The 17,751-nt window shown below is 45.7% G+C and overlaps 2 protein-coding genes across 15 annotated transcripts in view; one reads left to right on the top strand and one right to left on the bottom strand.

Moving 5' to 3' along the window:
* SCN3B (sodium voltage-gated channel beta subunit 3) overlaps window positions 1-17,751 on the top strand; it is a 261,377-nt gene that overhangs the window by 95,746 nt on the left and 147,880 nt on the right. The window lies entirely within an intron of this gene.
* The window catches only part of GRAMD1B (GRAM domain containing 1B), a 182,565-nt gene that overhangs the window by 71,716 nt on the left and 93,098 nt on the right, over window positions 1-17,751 (bottom strand). The window contains exon 1 of one of the 14 annotated variants that reach the window (XM_057490931.1): window positions 15,001-15,341. The exons of the other annotated variants lie outside the window; for them this stretch is intronic. Within the exon in view, the coding sequence (XP_057346914.1) occupies window positions 15,001-15,023 (23 nt within the window). The 5' untranslated portion in view covers window positions 15,024-15,341. Of the gene's footprint in view, window positions 1-15,000; window positions 15,342-17,751 lie in introns of those variants that run through there. 14 annotated transcript variants of the gene reach the window in all.

The following is a 17,751-nucleotide window of genomic DNA, read 5'->3' as shown; positions in this document are numbered from 1 at the left end:
TGCAAAGGTCAGAGATGCCAGCTCAGCCTGCCCAGCCACTGCCTTCTAGCCACTTTGGTGCCTGGAGCACTGGGCCATACTGCCCCTTCCAGCTGGTTGTCCGGGTACCTGCTGTCTTTGAAAAGGGCAGAGCACCTAAGCGAAAGCCACCGCTCGAGGCAAGGGTCAGTGATCAGGCAGGAGCTGCTGATGTGGAGGGAACCCAAGACTTCATTTGCTTCTCAAAATCAGCCTCCCAGGGAGAGTTGGCCCCAAGGAAGTTGGGCTTGGGGAGCAAGGTCAGAAATGACTACTGGAGGAGGGGTAGAGGTCAAAAAGAAACTGACTAAGGAACAGCAGCTCCAAGAGAAACATGGTATTTCATCCCGAAGAGCACAGGCTGACAGATCCACAAGTCACAAGAGATGGGAGTAGGGGGGAGAGGTGGGGAGGGAAGGCTGAGTCAGGGGGGGACAGCAGGAAATACAGGGGTGTGGTTAGGGCAAGAGCTTTTCTCCTGCAGACTGGGTTCCAATCCTGCCACCTAATGGGACCTGGGGCACCTTTAGTAACATTCCTGAGCCTCAGTTTCTCTGTAATATTGACATACACTGAACAGCAAATTCATATTAGAAACTAATATCACCTATTATTAGGGTGCTAGCCACTCCATGTGGGCCTCATACGCAGCTCAGATGGTCAGAGAATGTCCTTCAAGAAGCCTGAATCCCAAACCACATGACCGGTGCTAGCTAAGTCATCTTGCAAATACGTGCCATGAGAAAAAGGGTCACTCTTTTAGAAAACTGCCTGGGTTGATGCAAATCATGATTCTCATGGAAAAACAGCTCAAAATTAGTCATGTATTCATACTATAAAGCACAGGTCAGCAAACTTTTTTGGAAAAGGGCCGGGAAGTAATTATCATTAGGCTTTGCAGACCATACAGTGTGTTGTAACTCCTGAACCCTGTCGCTGGAGAGTTAAAGCTGCCATAGACAACATGTGAATGAAAGAATGTGGCTGTGTCCCAATAAAACTTTATTAAAAAAAAAAACTGTGAGCAGGCTCAACCTTGCTGACCCCTGAAATAAAGGCTGACACTAATGGGAGAAATGGTGAGTCCTTATGAGAGATGGAGGCGGAAGCCTATTTCTTGTTCTACTGCTCTGGGGCTGTGAATATTCTACCCAATTACTTGACTTCCAAGAAAAGTTTTTGTCTCATACTAGCCAGGTGCAGTGGCTCCTGTATGCTGGTTTTTTCAGCATCTATGTCCAGAGTCTGCTCAGTACCTCTTTGTACTTCAAAGCCTTCTTTTTCTTGTTCTTCTGTACTCCTTCTATTCCTTGAGACTGCAAGCTTACAGGGGCTAGGATCTCCTCCTTTAGCAAACTTAGTGAGGAACTTACTGAATGGCCACCCTCTCAAAGCGTCCTCTTCAGCATCCACCCTCCACCTGCTTCCCAGGCCACAGCAGGTTTATCTCTGTTCATCCGCGTCCTGAACAGCTACGCATCTCAGGGAACCCATGCATGTTTTCACTCATTCACTGATTCGTTTAAATAGGGAAGTCCCTACTATGTGCTGGGTAACCTTGAAACAATACAAACTTCTTCTCCACCTCGAGTGTAGCTGGAGAGAGGTTGCTATGACTGAGTCTTCTCATAAGGCTGCTGAGTCAAATTTATTTCCTACTCCCCGGTGTCTTTCTACCCGAGAGCTTAGGCACTTCAAAAATAACTTTCTCAACTGTACTAACAACTTTCATCATGACAATTTCTAAATGGCACTAAAAGCAGATAGGATAAGAAAAGCTGAGAATAAGGGGAACAGTGAGATCAAAAGCAAAGGAGGTGGAAAAGGAAGCACACACAAAAAAGCACTATTTCAAATTTAAAAAAAAATACCACTTGCTTACATCATTCTCTCTGCATAAAATGACCTCATTCCCTAAGTCCTCCCTATATGGTGCCGGCCTTCCTTCAAAGTGCTGCTTCCCATGCACCTTCCCCAGGAAGATTTCCCTGACAATCTCCCACAAATCTGGTTGCCTTCAGAATCCCTAATCCTCCAGGATGGCTCACACTTGCTTCTGTACGTTAGGCGTGATATATGAGCACCTACAGGCTCTGTCCTAATCCTGAGACTGTCACCCTCTCAAAACCTATATAATGACATTTCCTTCTCCCATATTGCCCTTGGTGTAATTGGCATGTGCTCTTCCTACACTGCTGTTTGGCCAAGGCCCTGCATCAATGGGAGAGCTGCTGCTATCTTAGAATATCCTCAGTGACCTGTTATCACTGTTCACACCGTCATTCACATATGCATGCATTCACTTTATTCACACATTCATTCACTTACTCACCCAACAGAACATATGGAGTGTAGTATATACCAAGAAGTGTGCTGTAGATGGTCATATATCTCATTTGTGAATTTAATCCTCAAGCCAGCCTATTATTAATATATAACTGGCACACAATAGCAGAGGTGATTCAGAGGGAATTATGGAAAATGTGGTGACTGACCAGAAGTGGTAGACCATCATGCTTTGGAAAAGAGACACTCATCAGCCTGGGCTGGCGCTCTAGAGCTAGGAAAATAGACACGAGCTGTTAAGAGTCCTTTCTAGCCTCAGGAGTGAAAATTTGGTCACTGGGTTTTATAAAAGTAGATACCATTTCATATCAAAATGAACCAATGTATGAAATTTAAAAAAAAATTGCAGAAGGACTGAAAAAAAGCATAGGTGAATATGTACACTCTTAGGATTGGAACTTTGTATGAATATTACCAAACACAGGAACCACAAAAGGAAAGAGTGATTGACTTGATAACATTCAAACAAACTTCCATGTGCCAAAAATCAGCCTGAAGTTAAAGGACAAAAATTCCCAGGACAATACTTACAGTATGTATGACCACGGATAATACCCTTATTATATTAACGAGCAATGAAAAAGACACATCTCAACAGGAAGGTGGGCAAAGAACAAAGAAAAGGCAATTCACAAAATAAATAAAAATGGGTAATAAGGACATTAAAGCATGTCACCAATGATTAAAGCACTCAAATCAATGCAACTCTGAGATGCCACTTGTAGCATATCAGATTGGCAAAGACTAAAAGGAATGATAATGCAGAAGCAGGCAGGGACAGGAGAAGAAACAAACACTCTCCTAATTTGTCACTGGATGTGTGATTCAGAACCACCTTTCTGAAGGGCAACTTGGCACTATGTATTACAAGTCACTGACCTGGGAATCCGGCTTCTAAGTTTTTATCTGAAGAATGTTATTATGACATTTCTAATCTGGATTTAGAAATAGCTTAAATGTTAAATATAAGGAGAATGATCAAATACTTGCATACATGCAACACTACCCTGAAAAGTCATTATGGAGATCCATATTTATTATTGTAGAGAGACCAGATATTGTTAAAGAATTTTAGGGCAGTATATAGAATGAGCGAGTAGATTCTATGAATAAAAATAACTCAAAGGACATAAACCAAAATGTTAATAAGCAATTATCTCTGCGAGGTAGAATCATGACTGATTTCTTTTTCTGAGACGTTATGTTTTCTGATTTTTCTAAATGCTGAGACAATTTGTGTTGCCAAAAAAAAAACAATCAAATGAGTTAAATTAAAACTAACTGGTAGGTTTTTCCTCAAAAAGTTTTTAATTCTGATGTTCCAAAGAGAAGAAATCTGTAAATAACTTTGAAAAGCAAGGACTAATCAAATGCAAAGGTGCAATCAATTACCCAGCAAATACTTTCTGAGCACCAGTAAGCCTTGCAGATGGTACAATGAGAAAATAAAAATTAGAATAACTCCTGAGTGTCAGAGAAGACATAACATGTTATAAAAGACAGAATGACATCTAGTCCGAGACAATGCATATGGGAATCCAGGCAAAGTGCTCAGGGAATGGAAAAGGACTAATTAATCCCTACTTGGAGGTGAGATAAATCTGGATGACTTCCTCAAGGAGGTGACAGTCACACTAAATTCTGAAGGATAAACAGGATTTCCATAGGCAGAGAAAGGAGATGCATAAGCAGAGGAGAGGCACAACCAAAGACTAGTGACTTGAAAAGCTGTGTGACAGATTCAGTGAAGGACAGGTGTGTCGGGATGTCAGGGCCAGGAGAGTCTGTGGAAAGATTCAATGGAGAATGAGGCTGGACAGTCAGGAGGGAGCCCGTTGAAGAAGGCCTGGAGTGCCACGCTAGGTGTCAACTATATTTTTTAAGCAATAAGAAGCCAAATTCAGGTTTTGAAGAAAAGCTGGGAATCTGACCTGGGTGACTGCAGAATGAGAAATGGCCCTATGAAAAGAAATGAAAAATTGACACATGCTACAACTTGGTTGAACCTTGAAATATTATACTAAGTGAAAGACACAGCCAGTCACAAAAGTATGTATATATATATATATATGATTCCATTCATGAAAGTCCAGGATAGGGAAATATACAGACAGAAAGTAGATTAGTAGTTGCCTAGCTAGGGTTGAAGGATGCTAGCTAAAAGGCATGGGGTTTCTTTTTGCTCATGAAAATGTTCTAGAATTGACTGTGGTGGTGCTCATACATATCTGTGAATATACTAAAAACCACTGAATTGCATACTTTAAATGAGTTACTCATATGATGTGTGAATTATCTCACAATAAAGCTGTTAAGAAAAGAAAGAGAAATCAGCCAGGTGGCTATTGCAATAGTCCACACAAGACATTAGAAGGTTATTAATTAAGGCAGTGGCAGTAATCACAGGAAAGGACAGAAGACAAATCAGAGAGACACTGAAGAGAGACAGAACTAACTGTGTGAGAAATGAGGAAGAACAAGTAAAAAATATAGCTCAGAGGTTTCCAATGTGAGTGACTAGGGGAGGAGGATGTGTAGAGAAGGTTGGTTGGGAGACTATTATAAATTTGCTTTTTATGTAGTGAGTTTGAGGAGCTTTCTGGGAATTAAGGAACAAAGAGGGGTGCAGAACTGGAGTTAATAGTCCTTCTGGCATTGGTAGCTAAAGGTCTTTTGTGACTGGTGTTGACGATTATTGACTATATTTTGCACTCATGACCAGCTCAAAGTGGTCGTAACTTAGAAATACACTTAGGAGAATGTAACCAGGGAAAGAAGTTAAGATTGCAGCAAACAAGAAAAGCCAATTCTATAGCCGCACACACAATACTCTCTCACCATTTAACAGAGCTGAATATTTGCTACTCCAATACAGATTTTTGTAAAACAGGACTACTATCACCGCAGCTATAAATGTAATGGTTTAAACAAAGTGACCACTAGTTAAATGGCAGTGGTTGGCTCCTAGTACCAACGGGCCTGACAAAGGTACAAATTAATTTTGCTTGTTTATATCAAAGAAGGCAAGAACATGATGTAGAAACCCTTGGTTCATGAAATCAGAGGGTTAAAAAAAATCATTTGGCCATGCCAGGGTCAATAGATGCAAAATAAATAAACATAAAAGGTACACTGTAGACCAAAAATACGGTTGAGGGGAAATAATGTGCAAGCAGCAAAGCAGATCGATCACCTTCAAAAGCCCAATGCTCACTGTTATTCCCACTCATCTGACACCAAATAAAATGGTGTGTTCTTTTCCTCCTGCATATATATATAAAAATAACAATATTAAACACAGCAGTAACAGTAATATATACAGCTCCATGCGGGTTCCCGGAACCAATTCCAATGTGTGTAAGTATGTATGAAGGGTTCTTCCAACACATACCAACACCAAGCAACTCTCAAACACCAGCAGGGTGTCTGAGAACTCAGCTCAATTCTGATGCTGTCTGCCTGGAGACAGCACCAGATTCCCCAGGTGAAGGGCTCCGTCCTACAAGACTGGCGTCCACCCCCGACTCCAGACACCAGTCCCAAGCCCCAGACAGTTCCCTGTGCTTCTGACCTACTGGCTACAGAGTGACCCACGACCTCCTCCTTGGGTTCAATTAATTTGCTAGAGCAGCTCACAGAAGTCAGGAAAACATTTACGTTCACCAGTTTAATAAAGGATACAAGTTAACAGCCAGATAAAGAGCTACATCGGGCAAGGTCCCACATGAAGGAGGTTCTATCCTCGTAGAGCTTGGGGCCTGGCTCAGTGGCACACGGAGGCATTCTCGTTTACCAAGCCTAGAAGCTCTCTCCCACTGAGAAGCAGGATCCAAGCAAGCAGAGCAGGCAGAGAGAAGCAAAAAGCTCTTCTCAGGGCTTTTTGTGAGGGCTTCATTGCATAGTCATCATTGACTAAATTACTGGCCATTGGCTGATTCAGCCTCCATCCCCTGCCCTTGGGTGGGGGTCTCAAAGTCTCTCATTAACATGACAAAACACCTGTTTCACCTTTAAGACTAGGCAGTGTTTTCAGAAACTGTGGGTGAAGATCAAACATACCTGGGAAAATATATATTTGGTGATGATCAAATATGTATTTCTTCTAACTCATTATATCACAGTCACAGTTCCCAAAATTTGCATCCTGAGGTTTGCCAGGTCAAGCCTCTGGGAAGCAAAGGGGTTTTGCATGTCACGTCGTAACACTATGGGATACAGACTATGACCATTCAGTAAGGACGGAAGGTTGGGGCCTTTACAGGGAAGCTGTTATGAAACCAGGGGGCTCCCAGTCTCAGGAGAAAGGATCCAAAAAAAGATCTCGACTGAAAGAGAAATCTATTTGTACTACAGCAAGAGAAGCATCTGAGTCCCTCTGTGGAATTTTCCTGTAAGATGCAGCCCCAAGGAGACCCTACATAGGAGTCCAGTTCTCGCTCCTCACCACCCCAGGCATCGCCTCCAGGGCAAGCACCAGCTGTCACTCATCTTGTGTTCCTACCGCCTAGCCCAGTGGGTGCTCCAGAAATGTCCACTGAGTCAACGGTGAATACATCAATTAAAGGGAAGACAGAAGCATCCATGGGAACTTGGCAAGAACATTTAAGGGTCTTATACTCCAGAGATCTTCAGCCTGAAATCCATGATCGGCTTAGAGGTGAGGGCCCTGGTGCCTTACAACAGGTCAGAGAGCCGGAAAGTGGTAGACTAAGTCCCTGCCTCCAGTTAAGTGACCAAGTGACCATATCCATGTGGGACAGAAGAGTTCCAGCAATGAGACCAGAACATACAATTTGGGAGGTGGTTCATTTGAAAGGAGGGGTAAAACTGAGTGATAGTGGCCTAAGACTGTTTTTCCTGGCTCCTCCAGGACAGACAATGAGCAATTCTCTGTATCCATCTAGCACATGAGAATCAATTGTGGATTTTAAGTGTGTGGGGAGCAAGGACTATAACCATGCTCTCTTTGAACAATGCCAAACATAAAATAACAATTTGAATAGCAGCTTAAAATTTATAATGTGGCTGCAATGTACCAGGCCACCTCCTAAATGCACTTATAGGAATTACCTGATTTAATCCTCCCAATCTTTCCAGCCACTCTCAAACATAGGTGTGATTTTGCCCCTTTGGATAGAGGAGAAAAATCACGGCTTGTGGAGAGTAACTTGCCTCAAATCATGCAACTAGGAAGCAGCAGAACCATCTGCATCTGTCCCTGGGAGTCCAGCACATTGCTGAAGGGAAGGAGGCTCTGTGTTATGGGGCAGCCATTTACGCCAGCATTCAAACAGGCGCCAGCCAGGAAGCACAGCCCACCTCCACCAAGTGCGAGCGTCCCTAGCCCAGACTCAGGAAACCAGCCAGGGCTCAGTCCCAAGGATTTGCATTTTCTGGGGCTTGCCCTCCCAGCCTTTGAATATTCTCATAAATCTTATAAAACAAACAAACAAACAGAAACACCAAATGGTTTCCAAAGATTCAGGTTATGTTCAAATGCTTAACAGGTTGGTAAACAATGTTTAATTCTTCTTTCAACTGCATGGATACATTATGTACTTTCTTTTGCATGCCTGATACCTTTCACAAAAATTTTTTTGAACTTTTAAATCAACTCTGACTGAGTCCTGAGATGACAGCCGCCAGATCAGCGGTAACTAGGGTCATGGCTCAGCCACAGGGGTGAATACACTGGGGAAACAGTCCGCTGCACAACTGATGGATAAAGAGAGAATCACCATCCAGAGACACTGCCCCACCTCCTCAGCAAACCTTTTCCGAATTGCTGAGTTTAAAGTTCCAGATTTCTACCAAATAAACACTCTTCTTACTAACTCAAGGACCAGAGTGTATAGATTAAGAGCAGAGGCTTTGAAGCTAGACATTCAGTTTTATCCCAGTTCTGCAGCTTACCATGTGGTCCTGGGCCTGTCCCTCAAGCCTCTTTGAAAGGCAGTTTCCTCACCTGTAAAATGGGATAAATACCACCTTTCCTGTTGGGTTGCATGAGCCTTATATGTTTTTTTTTAATGGAAAGCTCATAGAATAATTGTTATTGTAATTTCTCATGCTGTTCACACATGTTCCCAGACTGTGCACCTACTCCAGTTCTCACCCCAGAGCATGCTGCCCATCAGGCTGGCAAATGCATCTCCATGCTCTTTGGTCATCCTGGCCTCGGGGCTTCACGCAGGCCCCAGGCCTCGGCCGCACATTTGAAGCTGTCTGTAGGTAAGTCCTGTCTTGCCCCTAAGTTTCTACCCCAGCGTCCCCACACACCCCTGTTCTGATGAGGCTGCTCAGCTCTCTCTCCCTTCCACTAGGCCCTCATTCTGGTTTTTGTGGCCCAGTTCTGACCTGCAAAGTCCCACTGAACTCTGTTGAAATCTCAGTGGCCTCCATCCTTTAAGGACCAACCCACATCCCACTTCCACCATTCAGCCCTTCTTCATTTATTTTGCCCTAACTGCTCTCTCCCCCTCTCTGTTCTGGTATATCTCTGGTGGTTATAATTCGTATCATTAAATGTCTTCAGAAATTACCTTAGAGTAGTTCTCCAACTTTTCATGGGTATTAGTTTTCTCTCTTCTCATGGGTAAAAACCTGTCTTCCAATTGCTCTCTAATCATCCTGGCTGATAGCATGGACACTGGGGTCCGACCGCCAGCTCGAACACCCCTGGGCTGTGCGGCCTTAGGCTAATTACTTGTTTCTGTGCTTGAGTTTACTGATTTGTGAAACCCACGTAATAATAGTACACAGCTCAAAAATCTATGAATATATGGAACACATTTAAAATATATGTCATACAGTACATTGTTATGTAATATTAGCTATGACTATTAATATCCTTATCATCCTCACTAGCACTAGTACAGTACCCAGAACAAGACAGCCAACTAGGAAGTATCGAGTGAAAACATACCACTTCATTGCACTTGAGAGGCATCTCTCTTTGCTGAACTAGAGGGCAGCAAACTGTGGAAAGGGCCAGATTGCAAATGTTTTAGCTTTGTGGGCACACGTCTCTGGCACAACTATTCATCTCTGACATTGCAGCATGAAACAGCAGCCATACACAGTGTGTAAACAAACATGGCTGTGTTCCAATAAAACTTTATTGATGGATACTGAAATCTGAATTTCATAGTTTTCATGCCATGAACTTGCATGCTTCCCTTGATTTTTTTCAACCATTTAAAAATGTAAATGTCCCCCAGAAGATGCCTAAAATCACGGATAATACCAAACCCTATATATACTAAGTTTTTTTTATGCATACACACCAATTATAAGATTTAATTTACAAATTAGGCATAGCAAGAGATTCACAACTACTAATAATAGAACAATTATAACAATATACTGTAACAAACATTACATGAATGTGGTGTCTCTCTCTCAAAATATTTTATTTGTACTATATTCACCCTTCTTATGATGCTGAGATGCTAAAATGTCTAGGTGATGAGATGAAGTGAACAATGTAGGCACTGTGATGTAGCATTAGGCAACTACTGCACTGACCCTACTGACCCTCTGATGATACATCTGGACTGTAGCTGACCGTCAGTAACGGGAACCACAGATAAGGGGATACTATTGTACCCATAATCTGATTTGTTTGACACAGTCTCAGCCATCCAGAACAGATGCCATCCCTCTTACGTTCTAACATGGTAACCCTCTTTCTTATTAAAGGAATAATGATGATTACAACAACAGAAAAAAACAAGCAAATAATGTTTATTGCTGCTTATTTCTAGCCAGGTGGGTCTCCCAAAGTGGAAACCTGGGTGAGAGGTGGGAAGGGCCTATCCTTTTAAGAAATCTGTAGAGTCAGAAGATTCAGTCACTGCCCTGAGCTGTCCTGATCACTCAAGAGATTTAAATGCTTAGATGACCAGCACTTGGTGCCCTGGATTTACCAGACCAAAGGAAAACTCCAATTCCCATCCCAACAAATAATAAAGGAAATCTCACACTGTTAAGCAAGAGGGTGTGCCTGCTGGGGGATGTTTGTAAATGAATATTTAATGTTTTCAAATGCAGGTTTATTTTTAGTGTCTCCTGTTGGCCTGAGAAGTGCACCAGCAGTCCACAGCTCAAGGGATCGTCCTATCAGGGCTGCGGCCTTTGTCTAAACCATTAGTGATAAGGACACAGAGAGACTGACTGATCTGCCCAATACTGTTATTTAATCCTAATTCCAAAATAGCTACCACCCCTACCGAGGCCACGCAGCAGGTCAAGAGGTAGTTACAAGATTCTGATTCACCAGCTGGCGCGCCAGAATTTCAAGCTACTGAGAGACCCCAACCTTCACTGCAGCTCACCTCCTGATAACACTGCAATAGCTGGGAAGCTTGGCTCTAAAGGAGATGTGCAGAGGCCATAACCTGGGCTTCCTCCTCTAGAGTAAACTTTTCATAGGAAGAACCCTGAAAGATAAATGCATGTTCTGATCTTCACACTCCAGAGACAGATACTCCAAACTTTCTCCTTATGTCTAATCTAGTTCCTCCCTGCTACAACCTACCCCGTTTCTTCTTTCACGGGTCAAAACCAGAGTTGAGTTAAGAACAGCACTCCATTCGTTAGCAGATGTGAAGAAAAAAAGTACATAGGACAGCTGACTTCCAGTATCAAATACATTTGGCTGACCACGCATCTCCATGAACTACGGAAGACTGCAAAAACGAATTTTTGTCCCAGTTACCTGGCAAGCACCTAAGTGAGTAGGTCCTCTCACACAGCACTCATATTCCTAAATACACAGTGTGAAAATAGCACGATTGCTCACACCCACTTAAACACAAAGAGAAAATCGAAATTCCTTTCATCTGTGCACCAAGACCTGACCACAGAACTACCTAAACACTCCCTTTATTCTGTGTTTTCCCAGAATCAATCTCTTCTAGCACACTGACTTTCCTGAAGGTCTGTCACAGCCTCCAGGCTCTGTGGAGACTGTACCAGCAACCCCCAGCAGATGTGAAGAGCAGGAACATGAGGACAGAGAAGCAAGACAGATGTCACCACAGTCTGCCAAGTCCTGGGGGTGGGGACAAAATAATCTGTACAGGGAGCAGCCCCACGAAACTGGAGGCCTTCTCGGTGTTTGACGTTCTGAAGCTCTCACAGGAATTAGGAATATCTTTACATCACACACATGTACCAAAGAATATTTTTTTTAAACCATGAAGAAGCTAAGAAGAGCTGGTGAACTGTTCTTCAAAAAATTATTTGGCTACCAAATTGCATGGGTCCCACTGCCTTGTTTGCCTGCACCTCCTCCCCTCTCAGGCTCCTCCAGCTCTGCCCTTACCTTGCTCACCCAGAGATAGCATCAGAGAATCACCTTTTGAGAAGAACCTAAAGTCCCTACTCAAACAAAGGGGAAGCCAAATCTGGGGGAGGATTTCTATCTTATCATCTAGCCGTTTGTCAATCACAGACACATATCTTGACCAGCTGCATTCAAAGGCACGTCAGGTGATAACCTCATAACCAGATGCGGTGTGGTATTTGTGCTGCACCAAGTCCAGACCCCACTCACCAAACACTGGCCAGCCCGCAAATCCCCACGCAAGTGCTCCAAGCTTCTCAGCTTTGCCAGTTGAAATGAATCCCAGCCTCCTCTGAATTTCTAGAGTGTTGTTCATTGCCAGTATCTCTGTCCCTTAGCATTCACTGACTTGTCATATAGGGTGAGTGTGTGTATGTATGCAAGGGACTTGGGTCTCATTCTATCTATGAGGCTACCAGACTCCAGGAGTTGAAGGGTAAAGTCCTTTACATTTTTTAACCTCCACAACTTGTAGGCTCAAGGCTGTGAAAATAACAATGAATTGGTCAACATTTGTAGAATGAAGGGCTAGATGGAAAATGTATTGACCTTGACCCTGCCCTCTGGACAAGTAGGTGCAGCATAGACACACCTCGCTCTTGCTGGGGTAGCGGCAAAATTGAAATGAAGGCCAAGTAACAAGAGTTTGCACCCTGGCTTTTGGATACATTTAGCCAAAACCCTTTACCTCTCTGCACCTGTTTGCCTAGCTTTCAGATGGAGATACAGCTGCTTCATGGGATTTATAACAAAGACTGAATGAGATGATGCACTTCCATACACTTTTAAAAACCAAAGTAACTGGCCAAACAAATATAAGGCAGAGAAATGCAGGGAAAAAAAGCCAATATATAGTATGGTGTTACAAACAGAGGAAAACACACTCTGGAAGAGCGACCAGGAACAGATGAATCATGAGAATATTACCTGCAAATCCAAAACCTGATTCCTATCTGTGTGCCCTCAAGCAGGCTACTTAATCTCTGTATCTCGGTTTCCTTGCTCTGCAGAACAGGGGTCCCCATCATAACATCGCAGGCACTGTGCGACTTCACACCTGCCAAGTGTCTACCACGTGCTGGACACATGGACACACTCAATAAATGTTAGTTGTCATTATTAGCATCAGGTTTTAATATCACTGGCACACAGTAGGCATTCCAGAAATGTTTCTAGAAATGATTCAAACATTAGAATGTGAATTAATTCCAACCCCTTCCATAGATAGACAGTGTTATCCAGAACCAGAGAACCAATGTTTTTGGTCATCCTATGTCTACCAAGTTTCCCTGGTGGGAGAGTAGGGTGTACCCTGACATGGGACACTGGCAAAGGGAGCTACATGTCAAGCCCAAATATCCACAACACAACTACAAGGTTTGGCCCCTGGGCCGAAGTGGACCCCTATATGTGTACCTAATGAGATGGTGAATTGCAAGAGCTAATAGTATCCAGGCGGGTAGAAAATACAACCCCATCCTCAGAACACTTTATTTGGCGGGCAAGGACAAGGTTATCCAAGTACAGTTCCAGCCTAACTCTGCTCTCCTGTTGAAAAGCATCGAGAGACCCTCAAAGCAGATTTGTAAAATCAAATGTCTCTGCATGTCCCTGAAGGAACCAACCGGAGCTGAGCAGGGCAGCATTGTGTCAAAGCGATGGCTCATCCTGAGTGACAGCAGAACCCCTCGGCTGCGGCCCGCGTGTGCTCACAGCCGGGCTCGGAGGGACGCAGTGATTTCTGATGAGCCCAGCGTCCCGGCTCTCCCAGCAGCACCTGGGCTCTCCTTGGAGGCCTCACCCAAGTCCCAGGCATAAAGGGCAGCTTTGGATGCAGACCAGGCCTGGGATTCCAAGTGACAATAGCCTCTGCTAACGACTCCAACACAGAGGGAACAGGGAACCTGGCCCCAAGAGAGGCAAGGGCAGGAACGGCCCTTTAATCCCTCCACCTCCCTTACCCAAACTCAGAGGGGGCTTTCAGCACAAGGGCCAGCCATCAGAGGGAAGGATGGCCAATCAAGAGAAGAAACTACCAGTCACTGATGCTCCCCGGTACTCAGGACCTCGGAGTCTTTCTGAGTCAAGCTTACAGGAACGAAGCTCCTCCCTTTCCCTTCCACAGAGTTCCTATTCAGGACCCCCAGAGGGCCCTCTTGCAGAAAGGAGGAGGGCTGGGCTAGACTAATTCTACCAGAGTTTAACCTAGGGCTGGTAGGGGTTTCTGGAAAGCCAGATGTGGTCTAGAGCCAGGCTAGGACTCCATGCATTAAGCTGATCAGTATCTGCCCCCGACTCTGAACATCAGCTTTCCATCCAGAGAGATGACCTGCCACCGTCCCTGCAGGGGGCTCCCCACCCCACGACTCCTTCTCCTCCACCCAGCCCCCACGGTCTTCAAGGAGAGAAAGCTGCACCCCAGCCCAAGAGTCTCGCCCCTCTGAGCTGCCCACACCATCCTGCAGAAAGAACCAGACCCCCGCTAGGACAAAGTTTTCTCAGAAAAAGCTCCAGTGTCTCAACCAGATAAAAAGCCAGTTCCCCCACCCACCTGATTCAAAGGAGAAAATGGAGAGGTGAGGGGTTTATTCTCTAAATGGAAGGTAAATATATTCTGACTACTTCTGGGGCTACAGCACAGCTACCCCACACCCCAAGCAAGAGGAGGCTTTATAGCCCAACCTTAAGCCCAGGAATATACAGCCTGCATTTGCAAAGCCCCAAGGTGTGGGTGTGGGCGTGGGGACAGCCCACCCTCCCCTGGAGACCTTCCGCTAGAGGCTGCAGCCTGCCTTCCTGAGTCTATCCTCTGAGAAGCGTCCAGGTCAGAGATGCCCACTGGGGATGAGGATGCCCTGAGGAGCAGGCTGAGAAAGGCCCCTCGGATGTCTGTCTGTCTGTCTGTCGGTCTATCTGTCAGGGTAGGGACGCACAGCCACAGAGCTCCAGCCTGATGTGGACACACAGGATGTTCACCAAGTTCCCCCGCTGTGCACCACCCTCAGCCCCCTCAAAGTTGGAGGTGCTTTTCGGCTGCAGTTTGATTCTCCCCACAGCCCCCCACCCCGCGAAGATGCCGGCAGGAAACACTGCAGTGGTGCAAGAAAAGCTGGGAAGAGCCCGAGAGGGTGGCTCAACTTTGCAGCATGTGTGGCTCCCACCCAAGCCCCTGGGTACTGGACTCGGGAGTTGGGCCTGCGGGAAGGAGACCTGAGGTTTGAGGTGCTGGGGGACACAGGCTGGGGAAAGACCAGGGAGAGCAAGGTGCCTACGCCTTCTCTACTTACCAGGACAGCTTGAATCCTTTCATTAGTACAGTCACGATAATCCACTGACCGTGTCCTTAGCATCCCTGTGACAGCGCCGGAGGTCCCAGGACATATTTGAAAAGATGACCAAGTCCCAAAAGAACAGAATCCCATGTAATGTGTGACTTGAACACAGAAAGAAAAAGAAGAGAAAGAGAGACAGAGAGAAAGCGCAAGCCGGAGGAACTGCGGCTGCCTTCCCGGCTGAAAGCTGGGCTCCCAGGCGGAGGACGGCTCCTGCAAACCCGGCCCTGGGCTGAGCTGCTGAGCGCGGCTGCTGCTGCCAGTTTCTGCTGAGGATGGGTAACGCTGGCAAGGCTGCAAGACAAGCCCTGGAGGTGCTGTCAACAGGCAGGCTGCCGGCCACCCACCCACCCTCACCTCACGCCACCTCCGTGGGCTCAGAGCAGCCTTGGCACAGGGACCCAAGGAGAGCCGGGGAGGAGAGCAGAAACCTCGCGGAACCTGCACCTCTCTTCCCCCAGGCGGCAGCTCCCGCAGCTCCATATAATCTCCTAATCAATGCAGTACCCAAGCTAAGCACTGCCAGCCACTTCCGCCCATTTAAAGACACAGCACATGTTTTGTCCCAAGATGGGACATAAAGTCAGGGAGAGGGTGGGTGCACAGTGCTGTGCCCGAGAAGAGGGGCAGAGGACCTGAGGACAAGCACTTCCCTGTGCTGCCAAAGGGTTCAAAGGCCCCACCCCTGGGGGGAGGGGAGCTGTGACCCCAGGCCCTCTGCAGACCTGAGCGTCGGAAGCAGCCAGCAGAGCAGGCCCGAAAGGCCAGTGGGAGGTCTAGGTGTCTGAAGGCAGCCGAGCTGCACAAGACCACCTTAAATAGGATCCTCACCCTTTCCCCAGCCAGGCGGGGCGGCGCGGCCGAGAGATCCCGAGCAGTTTTAGGCACACAGAACACACAGTTCCCTTCCCTGCTGGGAAAGTTGCCTCAACCGCGACTAATGGGGCGCGGGGGTGAGGCAGCAACTTCCGGTGGCCCAGCAGCGCCCCCAGTCACCTGGGGCAGGGATCCCTTTAAGGTGGCCACAAAGGCCAGGTGTGGGATTTAAACACTCTTTTATCACCAACCGCGGGCTCCAAGGGGATTCAGACCAGGCACAGCATCTGAGGAGGGGCTGAGATTTTCAACTTCAACTTGAACATAGAAAATGCACAGGAAAGGGGGTACGGGTGCCTCCTGAAATCCTCTAAGCCAGCCATAAGTTTCAGCCCCAACGGTTTCCTGGCTGGGATTCCGTTTTGCCCTCCCCTAGCTCACTGACTATCTGGGCCAGCAACGGGAATGGGCAAGAATGAACAAAGAGGAGATTAATTGCAAAATAGCAACCCTCAACTGAACCATAAGCCTTTACCCTGTAACTTGCCCCAAAGCAATCTACAGACCTGCTTAGGTGCTGTATGCAAAGCATCTATCCTTGACCCTCTATAAAGTGATACTCATGAAAAACTAGCGCAGATCCCCTTTGGCAGCACTCACTGGACTTGTAATTACTTACTACCTCCCCTCCTCTTTTTAGACGGTAAACTCCATGAAGGCAGGGACTGTGTACCCTGTGCAGTTCTAGCTCTCTGCTAACTGGAGGGCTTACACACAGCAGGGGTAGTAGAAGGAAGTGTTCCATTCAAGTGACCTTATTCAGGCCTAACTAAAGATGTGCAGTCCCTCTACCTCGAGCAGGTCCAGAAGGCCCAGCAGGAATACTCTTTAAGGTATCCTGAGCTTGCAGAAGTAGTCCCAAAGCAGCCCCAGGCTATGGAACTTCCCTCTACACACAGCCCCCACGCCCCTTAAGGCTTTCAATTCTTCAGAACACATCTCTAGTTGTTTTTAAAGCTCTTTGAGCCAGTACCCAGGCCCTACTTTCAGTACAGATATTGCAGGGATACAACAGGATTCCAGACACAACATTCTCCTTTACGACCTAGAGAACCACTCAGAAGGCCTCCCAGGACATCGATCCCCTAGACAAATGTCACTTAGCCTACTCCAAGTAGATGAGAGTATTCTCATCCTGCCCCACCTGCTCTGACCACCGGTAACACATAAAACCTGGATGAATGCTTTCCAAGTACTACACTGGAAACACATGAGAAATGTTAAAATTCCTTAGCTTTTATTCTTTACCTGTTTCTTTTTTTAAAACCTCCTTCAAAACTATGAGTAAGAATTTACTGAGGGCTTCCTATGTCAGGCATTATGCTAAGCATTTTACATGCATTATCTTACTTAATCCTCATATACATTTTATAAAGTGGTAACTATCACTATTTTTGAGGTAAAGCAACTGAAAAGAAAAGATGTACCATCTTGGTTTGCCTAATGCCCAACAACCAACAAGCTCTAAGCTTGGGATTCAAATGCAGGCATGTCCAACTCCAAAACCAGCCTCTACACCACGATGCATGCATACAAAAAAATCTGTATCAGACAAGCTGATTTTTAAGCGCCCACAGTCTCCCAGGACAAAAATAATCCAGGCAACAGATAACAACAACAACAAAAGACTAAATCGAGTCAACTTTTTTCTGATGCTGCCAAGTGAGTGATGTGAAGAAAAAGAAAAGGGAAGGACAAAGGATGGCCAAGTTGGTTGGGAGACAATCATTTGCCTTAAATTCCCCCTTGGATTTTTCTTCTTTCCAAAACCAGCATCCTCACAGGGCTCGGGAACTTGGATCCATTTTTGTGGTCCCTAAAGAAAACTCT

The sequence above is a fragment of the Manis pentadactyla genome, chromosome 13 (genome assembly GCF_030020395.1).
Source record: "Manis pentadactyla isolate mManPen7 chromosome 13, mManPen7.hap1, whole genome shotgun sequence".
Classification (NCBI taxonomy): Eukaryota; Metazoa; Chordata; class Mammalia; order Pholidota; family Manidae; genus Manis; species Manis pentadactyla.
Note: the sequence above shows the minus strand (reverse complement) of the source record. Positions and strands in the feature narration are given on the sequence as shown.